This window comes from Oncorhynchus mykiss, chromosome 2 (genome assembly GCF_057628025.1).
Source record: "Oncorhynchus mykiss isolate SJ-2025 chromosome 2, ASM5762802v1, whole genome shotgun sequence".
Lineage (NCBI taxonomy): Eukaryota > Metazoa > Chordata > Actinopteri > Salmoniformes > Salmonidae > Oncorhynchus > Oncorhynchus mykiss.
The window spans coordinates 28,107,868-28,120,571 of record NC_143023.1 but is presented as its reverse complement, the minus strand read 5'-3'; the positions used below and the strand labels follow the sequence as shown (position 1 = coordinate 28,120,571).

General features: G+C 42.3%; 1 protein-coding gene across 2 annotated transcripts in view; it reads left to right on the top strand.

The window, feature by feature from the left end:
• LOC110485998 (protein O-linked-mannose beta-1,4-N-acetylglucosaminyltransferase 2) overlaps positions 1-11,011 on the top strand; it is a 34,243-nt gene extending 23,232 nt beyond the window's left edge. Inside the window, exons 2-3 of one of the 2 annotated variants that reach the window (XM_021557276.3) lie at positions 2,129-2,188; positions 2,924-11,011. In XM_021557276.3, coding sequence (XP_021412951.1) covers positions 2,998-4,773 — 1,776 coding nt within the window. In that variant the 5' untranslated portion in view covers positions 2,129-2,188; positions 2,924-2,997 and the 3' untranslated portion in view covers positions 4,774-11,011. The remainder of the gene's footprint in view (positions 1-2,128; positions 2,189-2,923) is intronic. The other variant, XM_021557284.3, reaches the window with a different exon arrangement.
• The last annotated feature ends 1,693 nt before the right edge of the window (positions 11,012-12,704 follow it).

Sequence of the window (12,704 nt, the reverse complement as noted above, 5' to 3'; positions counted from 1 at the left end):
GTGAAGATGCTGGAGGACACAGGTACAAAAGTATCTATATCCACAGTAAAACGAGTCCTATGTCGACCAAATCTGAAAGGCCGCTCAGCAAGGAAGAAGCCACTGCTCCAAAACCAGCATTAAAAATCCAGACTACGGTTTGCAACTGCACATTGGGACAAAGATTGTACTTTTTGGAGAAATGTCCTCTGGTCTGATGAAAAAAAAAATTGAACTGTTTGGCCATAATGACCATCGTTATGTTTGGAGGAAAACACCATCCCAACCGTGAAGCACGCGGGTGGCAGCATCATGTTGTGGGGGTGCTTTGCTGCAGGAGGGACTGGTGCACTTCACAAAATAGATAGTTTTCATCCCTCATGATGCTATGTGGATATATTGAAGCAACATCTCGAGACATCGGTCAGGAAGTTAAAGCTTGGTCACAAATGGGTCTTCCAAATGGACAATGACCCCAAGCATACTTCCAAATTTGTGGCAAAATGGCTTAAGGACAACAAAGTCAAGGTATTGGAGTGGACATCACAAAGCCCTGACTTCAATCCCATAGAAAATTTGTGGGCAGAAATGAAAAAGTGTGTGCGAGCAAGGAGGCCTACATCCTGACTCAGTTACACCATCTCGGTCAGAATGAATGGGCCAAAATTCACCCAACTTATTGTGGGAAGCTTGTGGAAGGCTACCTGAAACGTTTGACCCAAGTTAAACAATTTAAAGACAATGCTACCAAATACTAATTGAGTGTATGTAAACTTCTGACCCACTGGGAATGTGATGAAAGAAATAAAATATGAAATAAATCATTCTCTCTACTATTTTTCTGACATAAAATAAAGTGGTCATCCTAACTCACCTAAGTTAACTGAATTTTTACTAGGATTAAATAGTGAAAAACTGAGTTTAAATGTATTTGGCTAAGGTGTATTTAAACTTCGGACTTCAACTGTACGTAGGCGTACAGAGGTCCATTATCAGCAACCATCACTCCTGTGTTCCAATGGCACATTGTGTTAGCTAATCCAAGTGTATAATTTTAAAAAGCTAATTGAGCATTAGAAAACCCTTTTGTGATTGATAGCACAGCTAAAAACGTTTGTCCTGATTAAAGCAGCAATAAAACTGTCCTTCTTTAGACTAGTTGAGTATCTGGAGTATCAGCATTTGTGGGTTCGATTACAGGCTCAAAATAGCCAGAAACAAAGCATTTTCTTCTGAAACTCGTCAGTCTATTCTTGTTCTGAGAAATGAAGGCTATTCAATGCAAGAAATTGCCAAGAAACTGAAGATATCGTACAACGCCGTGTACTACTCCCTCCACAGTACAGCGCAAACTGGCTCTAACCAGAATAGAAAGAGGAGTGGGAGGTGCACAACTGAGCAAGAAGACAAGTACACTAGAATGTCTAGTTTGAGAAACAGACGCCTCACAAGTCCTCAACTGGCAGCTTCATTAAGTAGTACCCGCAAAACACCCGTCTCAACGTCAACAGTGAAGAGACGACTCCGGGATGCTGGCCTTCTAGGCAGAGTCCCGTGGCTATTACCAAATACTCTGGAATGCGGCATATACAGTATACCGACCAAGTCTACTGCAGACCGTCTGGCTCCAGGGAGAGGAATGAAGTGTATTTAGTGTCTGCAGCCCAAAGTTGAAGGTTAGGGAGATAGCGTAGTCATTGGCATCTACGGACTAAATCTCTTGACTCTTCTTTTTGAGTATTGCTAAGTTATGGTGATATAAAGCAGTGAACACCCTCAACTTTTTTATACTGCAAAAATTATATTATTGTAATATCAGCCGCTATTATGGGAAGTGATATTTATAGTATCTCAGGCAGAGGCTAGCCTATAGAAACATTTGTTCTTGTAGCAGTTAACCTTTAGATGACTATTTACCCCCATAGTCTGGATGCAATTGCTTGGGATCCCAAATAGTGCACTACTTTTTACTGCAGCCCTATGGATCCTGGACAGATCAAAAGTAGTGCACTATATAGGGAATAGCATTTAGGATGCAGATGGTCTGTCTCACCACATGACTCACTTGTTCTCTCAATATGCAGATTAGTGTAGTTTTAAGAGTAACTTTTATTTTCCCCTTTCTCTCCTCACAATGTCATTCATCAAGACATAACCAGGAGGGGAGTGGGATTTGAGGTTCCTGGAAAGCCTGTGCTTATCCACCAAGGTAAACAAAGGATATGGCTCAAATGGCACACTTTTCCCTAGCCTATACAGTGCACTACTTTTGATCAGAGCCATATGAGTCCTGGTCAAAAGTAGTGCACTTAAAATTAATACTTTGAGGTTTTGGCAATGAGGCCATTTGTCTACTTCCCCAGAGTCAGATGAACTTGTGGATACCATTTGCATGTCTCTGTGTCCAGTATGAAGGATGTTAAGAGGTAGTATTGCGAGCCTATGTTAACTAGTGTTGTTAGTTTCCATAGACTTCCAGTCATTGCCTTAAAGCTAGATAGCCATTGAGCTAACGCTAGTGAGAAACTTCCTTCAAACTGCATGCAGAGGCACAAAAATGGTATCCACGAGTTCATCTGACTCTGGAGAAGTAGGTAAAGGGCTTCATTGGCAAAATCCCGGAGTATCCATTTATTTGGGACACAGACAAAGGCTTCTCCAAGGGAAAGGGGCTCTGAGCCATGCTTTGATCCCTAAAATGGAAATTGTTCTACCGGTATGTAGACCTTCATCAATAGCACTATAAATAATAGGCTTGCGCTTTGTTTGATATTATTTATATGATTACTTTGAGTTTGAATGTAATTTGAATTTGGAAAGTCTGAAATATATTATGTTCAGTTGGAAACATGATATCAGTAATATGCTAAAAATAATCTCTCTCCCTCCCTCCCTCCCTCCCCCCACCATCTCTCTCTCTCTCTCTCTCTCTCTCTCTCTCCAGGTGTATCGGCGCCTGGCTAGCGGGAGTCGAAGCATGCGTGTGAGGTCAGAGATCAAATTGGACGTGGAGCTGTGATGCGTGCGGCGAGCTGCAGGATGAACGTGGCGGCGATACTGAACGGCCTGCTGGTGTCAGTGGTGGCAGCACTGCTCTGGAAGTACGTGAGGCTAAGCGAGCACGCTGCAGTACTGGAGGAGGAGCTGCAGCTGACCCGCCAGTCCCAGGAGTTGTCCCAGGCCCGGATAGACTACCACGCTGCTCTGCTGGCCCTCCAGGAGTATGGCACCCGTATGGTCTGCACCGGCAAGATGCACACTGATCGCATCTGCCGCTTCGACTACCTGTGCTACTGCACCGAGGCCGAAGAGTTTGTCTTCTTCCACAGCAACTCCTCCTTCATGCTGCCCAACCTGGGGCCCCGGCGATTCCAGCCGGCTCTGCTGGACCTGTCCTCTGTGGAGGATCACAACACCCAGTACTTCAACTTCCTGGAGCTGCCCGCAGCTGCCCTCAAGTTCATGCCCAAGCCTGTGTTCATTCCTGACGTCACCCTCATCCTCAACCGGTTCAATCCGGATAATCTGATGCACGTCTTCCACGATGACCTGCTTCCCATCTTCTACACCATGCAGCAGTACTCGGACCTGGACGATGAGGCCCGCCTGGTCTTCATGGAGGGCTGGGGTGAGGGCGCACACTTTGACCTCTACCGCCTGCTGAGCAGCAAGCAGCCACTTCTCAAAGAACAGCTGAAGAACTTTGGCAAACTTATGTGCTTCACAAAGTCCTATGTGGGCTTGTCCAAGATGACCACATGGTACCAGTACGGCTTTGTCCAGCCACAGGGCCCCAAAGCCAACATCCTGGTCTCTGGGAACGAGATCCGGCAGTTTTCCTCATCGCTGATGGAGAAGCTCAATATCACCACGCGAGGAGGAGAGGAGAGCGCAGCGGAGGAAAAGGACGAGTACATCGTAGTGTTCAGTCGCTCCATCAACAGACTCATCCTGAATGAAGCGGAGCTGATCCTGGCGTTAGCGCAGGAGTTCCAGATGAGAGCGGTGACAGTGTCTCTGGAGGAGCAGACCTTCCCCAGTATCATCAAGGTCATCAGCGGGGCCTCCATATTGGTCAGCATGCACGGGGCCCAGCTGGTCTCCTCTCTCTTCCTCTCCCGGGGGGCCGTCGTAGTGGAGCTCTTCCCCTATGCGGTCAACCCAGAGCAGTACACCCCTTACAAAACCCTAGCCTCTCTACCAGGCATGGACCTGCAGTATGTGGCCTGGAGGAACATGGTGGAGGAGAACTCTGTGGCCTACCCAGAGAGGCCCTGGGAGCAGGGAGGTATAGCCCACCTGGATAAGGAAGACCAGGAACACATCCTGGCCAGTAAGGAAGTGCCCAGACACCTGTGTTGCCGCAACCCAGAGTGGCTCTATCGCATCTACCAGGACACCATAGTGGACATCCCTTCTTTACTAGAGGCTCTCAGAGCGACAGTGAAAACCAGGCCCAATCTGAAGAAGGCCAAGCCTGCCAGCACGGTCCACCCAGGCCAGGTCAGAGAGCCCCAGTGCCAGACATCGGTCCAGGCCACCAACGAGGCCATGCTGACTGTGTCGTGGCAAATCCCCTGGAACCTGAAGTACCTGAAGGTCAGGGAAGTGAAGTACGAAGTGTGGATCCAGGAGCAAGGAGAGAACACGTACATGCCTTATATTCTCCCCCACCAGAACTATACCTTCTCTGAAAACATCAAACCCTTTACGACGTACCTGGTGTGGGTGCGCTGCATCTTTAACAAAAACCTCCTGGGGCCCTTTGCAGATGTACTCACGTGCAGGACATAATTTGAGTTGATATTTACAGATGATAAGATGTTGGGGCTTTGGATTATTGAAGGTGATGCAAGAAAGGTTCTGTATAATTTCAACCAGTAGTTTTGAAAGTAGCGCTCACGAGACAAAATGGGTCCCGGAGAATGGTGCACAATTGTATACGACGTCATTCATTTTGTATGACATGTTACGTCCTGCACGATAAATGTATGTTTCCTGCAATATGTTATGAATTTGCAAGTGCTTAAGATCTCGTTCAATCTCTTTTTAAAAGGAACTTCTGTGATTGAGGATTGTCTCCGATTTGAGGATAGTTGATATGATGTAATCTGTATCTAGGATGAGAGACTGTGCTGTTTGATGAGACAACCATGTCCTCACACAGAGCGTGAAATGCAGTAGAAATTCAATGGCATTTAGCATGGGACGAGGGAATACATGAGTCACGATTTAAGGATGCATTGTCTGTACCTGCAGAAAGTGCTACACAACATGTATTTTTGAGATATAGGAATTTCTTTAATATACTTATTTATGAGCAAAAATGTATAGTATAAATTCATGGATGTTTTTTTATTAGTCTTAAACACTGAACCTATCTATCTATACCTGTACTTATTTGAGTGTGTAATGTAGGTTTTCAGCAAAGCCCAGGTGGGACTTTAGGATGACTTGGTCTTGGTTTCATACTTGATTGGTTTGTGATTTGTTATACAGTTATCTGATAAATCACACCTTTGTGGCTTAGCCTACCCTCCTGCACAAAGTTGTAGCTTTGTCATGTTGCCTTTCTAATTGGCAATTTACATAATTGCAGAATGTTGCCAAAACCTTAAAGGGATACTGTGAGATTCTGGCAATTGTCTACTTACCCAGAGTCAAATGAACTCGTGGGTACCATATTTATGCCTCTGCGTGCAGTATGAAGGAAGTTAGAAGTAGTTTCGCGAGCCAATCCTAACTAGCATTAGCACAATGACTGGAAGTCTATGGGTATATGCTAGCTGGGTATCTGCTTCAGGCCTGGGAAATTCCAGTCCTCTGAGACCTGATTGGTGTCACACTTTTCCCCCGATCCCTAGCAAACACATCTGATTTAAACTAATAGTTTTTTTAACTGAAGCTCATGATTAGTTGACTATTGGAGTCAGGTGTGTTAGCTGGGGCAAAAGTGTGACACCAATCAGGCCCCCGAGGACTGGAGTTGCCCAGGCTGCAGATACCCATACACTTCCAGTCATTGTGCTAACACTAGTAGCGCTAGCAACTTCCTTCAAACCACACACAGAGACATAAAAAGGGTATCTATGAGTTCATCTGACCCTGAGGAAGTAGATAAAGGGCTTCATTGCCAAAATCCCGAAGTATTCCTTTGAGAGAAACCAAAGTGAATTTGAAAATATGGTCACCAGTCTACAGTACCATTAAGTATGTGTTATTAGTTGTGATTTGGATTATCTTGTGCTTCATTGAGGCTTTAATATTTGCCATTAACTGTTTTGAACTATTGTGGCCCATGGATAATAAATTATTCCCCTTCTAGATTATTTGAGATATTAATTCAAGGCAGATAAAACTTTCAAAGAGTGTGTCCAGGAAAATATGTTGCCAGTTTTCTAAAGATGCTGACTAAAACATGCATTATTCATTCAAATGTAGTAGTCTTTTAAGAACAGGGTTCCTCTAAATGAAAATTAAGAGAATCTATTATCATGTATTTATGTCAAAGGTTCTGTTGCTGTGCGGTCACTAGATATGCAAGGGGTAGTTCTATTTCTTTCAGAAAAACTGGAGTTTCTTCAATCAGTTTCTTTGCCATTGCCCTGTGTGTCAAATGATAAATACAAAAAGGTTCATATCACTTCAGTGTCCCCATTACAGCAATTCTGAGTTCAATTGTCCTATTTTTTGTTATTCAGTCTACACAGTTGCAGAAAATGATCAGAATTCCTTACTTACTATTAATGGGTACCATTTCTGATTGTGATCATTTACATTTTGCGCAGGTTATATGCATGCATAAACTTGACTATAATTAGCCTGTTATGCTTTTAATTTGAAAGGGTGGTAATGACTGCTCTACCCCAAATCAAGCTGGACGAGTAACCCATTCTACGGCTCATCAGTGCTGCTAACCATCCGTGATGCAGGGTTTGTATCCCAAATGGCACCCTCTTCCCTTTATAGTGTACTACTTTTGACCAAGACCGATAAAGGTGACCAGAGCCTAAAAATAGTGCTGATTTTGGGACTGAGCCCAAGTCTATATGATAGTGTTACTTTTCATTGCCTTGAGGTGTGCAAAACTAAAGTAATGACTAGCTTCCCAGTATGTACCAAGCCCCCAGAGTAAGAGTGCTGATGTAGGATCAGGTCTTGCTACAGCCCTCCTGTCCTACTAAGCGTATATACATTGCCTTCAGAAAGTATTAACACCCTTTGACTTTTTCCACATTTTGTTGTTACAAAGTGGGATTAAAATGGTTGAAAAAATGTACAATTAAATTCCTCTACAAATAATCTGTAATGTCAAGTGGAAGAAAAATACTAACATTTGTAAATGGTATATCTTTATTACGTAAGTATTCAACCCACTTAGTCAACACATGTTAGAATCACCTTTGCCAGCGATTACAGCTGGGAGTCTTTCTGGGCAAGTCTCTAACAGCTTTTCACACCTGGATTGTGCAACATTTGCCCCTTATTCTTTTCAAAATTCTTCAAGCTCTGTCAAATTGGTTGTTGATCATTGCTAGCAAAATATTTTCAGGTCTTGCCATAGATTTTCAAGCAGATTTAAGTCAAAACTGTAACTCGGCTACTCAGGAACATTCACTGTTGTGAGAATGACACAAATATTAATTTACACAAAGTTTGCTGCTTCAGTGTCTTTAGATATTTCTGTCAGATGTTACTATGGAATACTGAAGTATAATTACAAGCATTTCATGAGTGTCGAAGGCTTTTATTGACAATTACTTGAAGTTGATGCAAAGAGTCAATATTTGCAGTGTTGACCCTTCTTTTTCAAGACCTCTGCAATCCGCTCTGGCATGTTGTCAGTTAACTTCTGGGCCACATCCTGACTGATGTCAGCCCATTCTTGCATAATCAATACTTGGAGTTTGTCCGAATTTGTGGGTTTTTGTTTGTCTACCCGCCTCTTGAGGATTGACCACAAGTTCTCAATGGGATTAAGGTCTGGGGAGTTTCCTGGCCATGGACCCAAAATATCGATGTTTTGTTCCCTGAGGCACTTAGTTATCACTTTTGCTTTATGGCAAGGTGCTCCAACATGCTGGAAAAGGCATTGTTTGTTACCATACTGTTCCTGGATGGTTGGGAGAAGTTGCTCTCTGAGGATGTGTTGGTACCATTCTTTATTTATAAAATTGTGAGTGAGCCCACTCCCTTGGCTGAGAAGCAACCCCACACATGTATGGTCTTAGAATGCTTTACTGTTGACAGGACTGATGGTAGCGCTCACCTTGTCTTCTCCGGACAAGCTTTTTTCCGGATGCCCCAAACAATCGGAAAGGAGAAAATGACTTTACCCCAGTCCTCAGCAGTCCAATCCCTGTAACTTTTGCAGAATATCAGTCTGTCCCTGATGTTTTTCCTGGAGAGATGTGGCTTCTTTGCTGCCCTTCTTGACACCAGGCCACCTCCAAAAGTCTTTACCTCACTGTGCGTGCAGATGCACTCACACCTACCTGCTGCCATTCCTGAGCAAGCTCTGTACTGGTGGTACCCCGATCCCACAGCTGAATCAACTTTAGGAGACGGTCCTGGTGCTTGCTGGACTTTCTTGGGCGCCCTGAAGCCGCCTTCACAACAATTGAACCGCTCTCCCTGAAGTTCTTGATGATCTGACAAATGGTTGATTTAGGTGCAATCTTACTGGCAGCGGTATCCTTGCCTGTGAAGCCCTTTTTGTGCTAATCAATGATGATGGCACGTGTTTCCTTGCAGGTAACCATGGTTGACAGAGGAAGAACAATGATTCCAAGCACCACCCTCCTTTTGAAGCTTCCAGTCTGTTATTCAAACTCAATCAGCGTGACAGAGTGATCTCCAGCCTTGTTCTCGTCAACACTCACACCTGTGTTAATGAAAGAATCACTGACATGATGTCAGCTAGTCCTTTTGTGGCAGGGTTGAAATGCAGTGGAAATGATTTTGGGGGATTCAGTTCATTTGCATGGCAAAGCGGGACTTTGCAATTAATTGCAATTCATCTGATCACTCTTCCTAACATTCTGGAGTATATGCAAATTGCCATCATACAAACTGAGGTAGCAGACTTTGTGAAAATTTATATTTGTGTTATTCTCAAAACTTTTGGCCACGACTGTAGATTTGGACTTGTGTTTTAGGTTATTGTCCAGCTGAAATGTGAATTAATCTTCCAGTGTCTGGTGGAAAGTAGACTGAACCAGGTTTTCCTCTAGAAATTTGCCTGTGCCTAGCTCCATTCCATTTATATTTTACCCTGAAAAACTCCCCAGTCTTTAGCGATTACAAGCATAACATGATGCAGCCACCGCTATGCTTGAAAATATGGAGAGTGGTACTCAGTAATGTGTTGTATTGGGTTTGCCCCAAATCTAACACCTTGTATTTAGGACAAAAAGTGAATTGCTTTGCCACATTGTTTCAGTATTCCTTTAGTGCCTTGTTGCAAACAATGCATGTTTTGGAATATTTTAATTATGTACAGGCTTCCTTCTTTTCACTCTGACGCACAGTTTATAAGGAAATCAGTCAACTTAAATAAATAAATTAGGCCCTAATCTATGGATTTCACATGACTGGGCAGGGGCGCAGCCATAGGTGGGCCTGGGAGGGCATAGACCCACCCACTTGGGAGCCAGGCTCAGCCAATCAGAATTTTTTTAAATTATACAAAACGGCTTTATCACAGACAGAAATACTCCTCAGTTCCATTAGCTGTTCGGGTGGCTGGTCTCAGACAATCCCGTAGGTGAAGAAGCCGGATGTGGAGGTCCTTTGGTTGGCATGGTTACATGTGATCTGTGGTTGTGAGGCCGGTTGGCCATACTGCCAAATTGAAAAATGAAATGATGTTAGAGGCGGCTTATGGTAGAGAAATGAACATTAAATTATCTGGCAACAGTTCTGGTGGACATTCCTGCAGTCAGAATGCTAATTGCACGCTCCCTCAACTTGAAACCTCTGTGGCATTGTGTTGTGTGACAAAACTGCACATTTTAGTGGCCTTTTGTCCCCAGCACAAGGTACACCTATAAAATGATCATGCTGTTTAATCAGCTTCTTGATGTGCCACACCTGTCAGGTGGATGGATTATCTTGTTAAAGGTTAAATGCTCACTAACAGGGACTTAAAATAAATTTGTGCTCAAAAATGGAAAGAACATTTCTGGGATCTTTTATTTAAGCTCATGAAACATGGGACAAACATGTTGCGTTTATATTTTTGTTCAGTATAATTTTGAAATGTTTTGAAAATCATTATTCCACTTTGGCATTATGCTGTTTTGTGTGTACGACAGTGGAAAAATCTCACTTGAATCAATTTTAAATTCAGGCTGTAACACAACAAAATGTGGAAAAAGTCAAGGGGTGTGAATACTTTCTGAAGGCACTGTATTGTGATCGAAAAGTTTAAACTGTCCTAAATCAGCACTCCTACTCTGAGACACTTGACATGCGGACCCAGATCTTTCTGTCCCGGGGTTGAGTTTTCAGCAGAGGTCACAGGTTTGAAACTAGTTTGATGGTTTTTGAGGCAACTGAGAGTGGTGACATGAATCTGTGAATCAATAGCATTGGATTGGGTTTCTCTCTTCCCCTAGAACAGCACGAGTGACACATAGATTGCCAGTGCCAATTCATGGACTTTGCAATGCGTGTATTGGTGTAACAATTTAATGGACATTAGTGGTGTCATAATAATCAAGGGATTTAAATGTAGTGCTGACTGGCTAGTGTGTGAATATCCTACCCATTGTGCTGTACCCATTGAGGTATCTTACCAATTAACTAAATTCCTCATTAACTGGAATTGATCGCTTTTTGATTGAGATATGTTTCGGTTTGAAAGTCAAAACTTGAACTGTTTAAAAAAAAAAAAAGAATCTCAAATGCAGTTCTGTCAGTGTTGAGATTATTTTGAACTGTTGTTCAATGTGATTTAGTATTTTGTGTGTTTGTAATGCTTGTCAGTTTGTGTATACCACCTTCAGTAAATAAATTATATTTGCTAAGACTGAAGTGTCAGAAACTAGTGTACATGTATTATGTTTACTATAATGATCAAAAAATAAGCGCATTGAGTAATTGTGAGTAATTGAATAAAACTTTCTTTTATATACAGTACCAGTCAAAAGTTTGGGCACCTACTCATTCAAGGGTTTTTCTTAATTTTTTACTGTTTTCTACATTGTAGAATAATAGTGAAGACATCAAAACGATGAAATAACATATACGGAATCATGTAGTAACCAAAAAAGTGTTAAACAAATAAAAATATATTTGAGATTTGAGATTCTTCAAAGTAGCCACCCTTTGCCTGGATGACAGCTTTGCACACTCTTGGCATTCTCTCAACCAGCTTCATGAGGTAGTCACCTGGAATGCAATTCAATTAACAGGTGTGCCTTGGAAAGAAATTCCACAAATGAACTTTTAACTTTTTAATGCGTTTGAGCCAATCAGTTGTATTGTGACAAGGTATGGGTGGTATACAGAAGCTAGCCCTATTTGGTAAAAGACCAAGTCCATATTATGGCAAGAACAGCTCAAATAAGCAAAGTGAAACGACAGTCCATCATTACTTTAAGGGATGAAGGTCAGTCAATCCAGAAAATGTGCAGTCACAAAAACCATCAAGCGCTATGATGAAAAGTGGCTCTCATGAGGACCGCCACAGGACAGGAAGACCCAGAGTTACCTCTGCTGCAGAGGATACGTTCATTACAGTTACCAGCCTCAGAAATTGCAGGCCGAATAAATGCTTCACAGAGTTCAAGTAACAGACACATCTCAACATCCAACTGTTCAGAGGAGACTTCATAGATAAATTGCTGCAAAGAAACCACTACTGAAGGACACCAATAAGAAGAAAATACTTGCTTGGGCCAAGAAACACAAGAAATGGACATTTGACCAGTGAAAATCTGTAATTTGGTCTGATGAGTCCAAATTTGAGATTTTTGGTTTGACCAAGAAGGAAAGTGATGGAGTGCTGCATCACATGACTTGGCCTCCACAATCACCTGACCTCAAACCAATTGAGATGGTTCGGGATGAGTTGGACCGAAGAGTGAAGGAAAAGCAGCCAACGAGTGCTCAGAATATGTGGGAACTCCAAGACTGTTGGACAATTATTCCAGGTGAAGCTGGTTGAGAGAATGCCAAGCGTGTGCAAAGCTGTCATCAAGGCAAAAGGTGGCTACTTTGAAGAATCTAAAATATGTATAACACTTTTGGTTACTACACAATTCCATATGTGTTATTTCATAGTTTTGATGTCTTCAATATTATTCTACAATGTAGAAAATAGTAAAAATAAAGAAACTCTTGAATGTGTAGGTGTGTCCAAACTTTTGTCTGGTACTGTATATTTTGTCTTTTTTTATTGCTCTGGCAAACATCTCATGAGAATAATCATTCTAAGCAATTACATTCATATTACATATGTAATCAATATCATTTTTGATTGAGAAGTAAATTGCACACACGAAAAAGAAGCGCGACCTAGATAACTTCTATAACTGATACTCCTAGACTGAGTCAAACTCAAAGCAGTATTTACCTGCTTATTTTTAGGTTCTAAATAAGGGCATTACCTTGGTTCATTTTTTGTGGCTCTAATGATATCTTAGGCCATACATACAGGTTTTTTAGTTACACATGGCCCCCAGAAAAAACTGTACTGCATCAAAATGTAATTATAACAA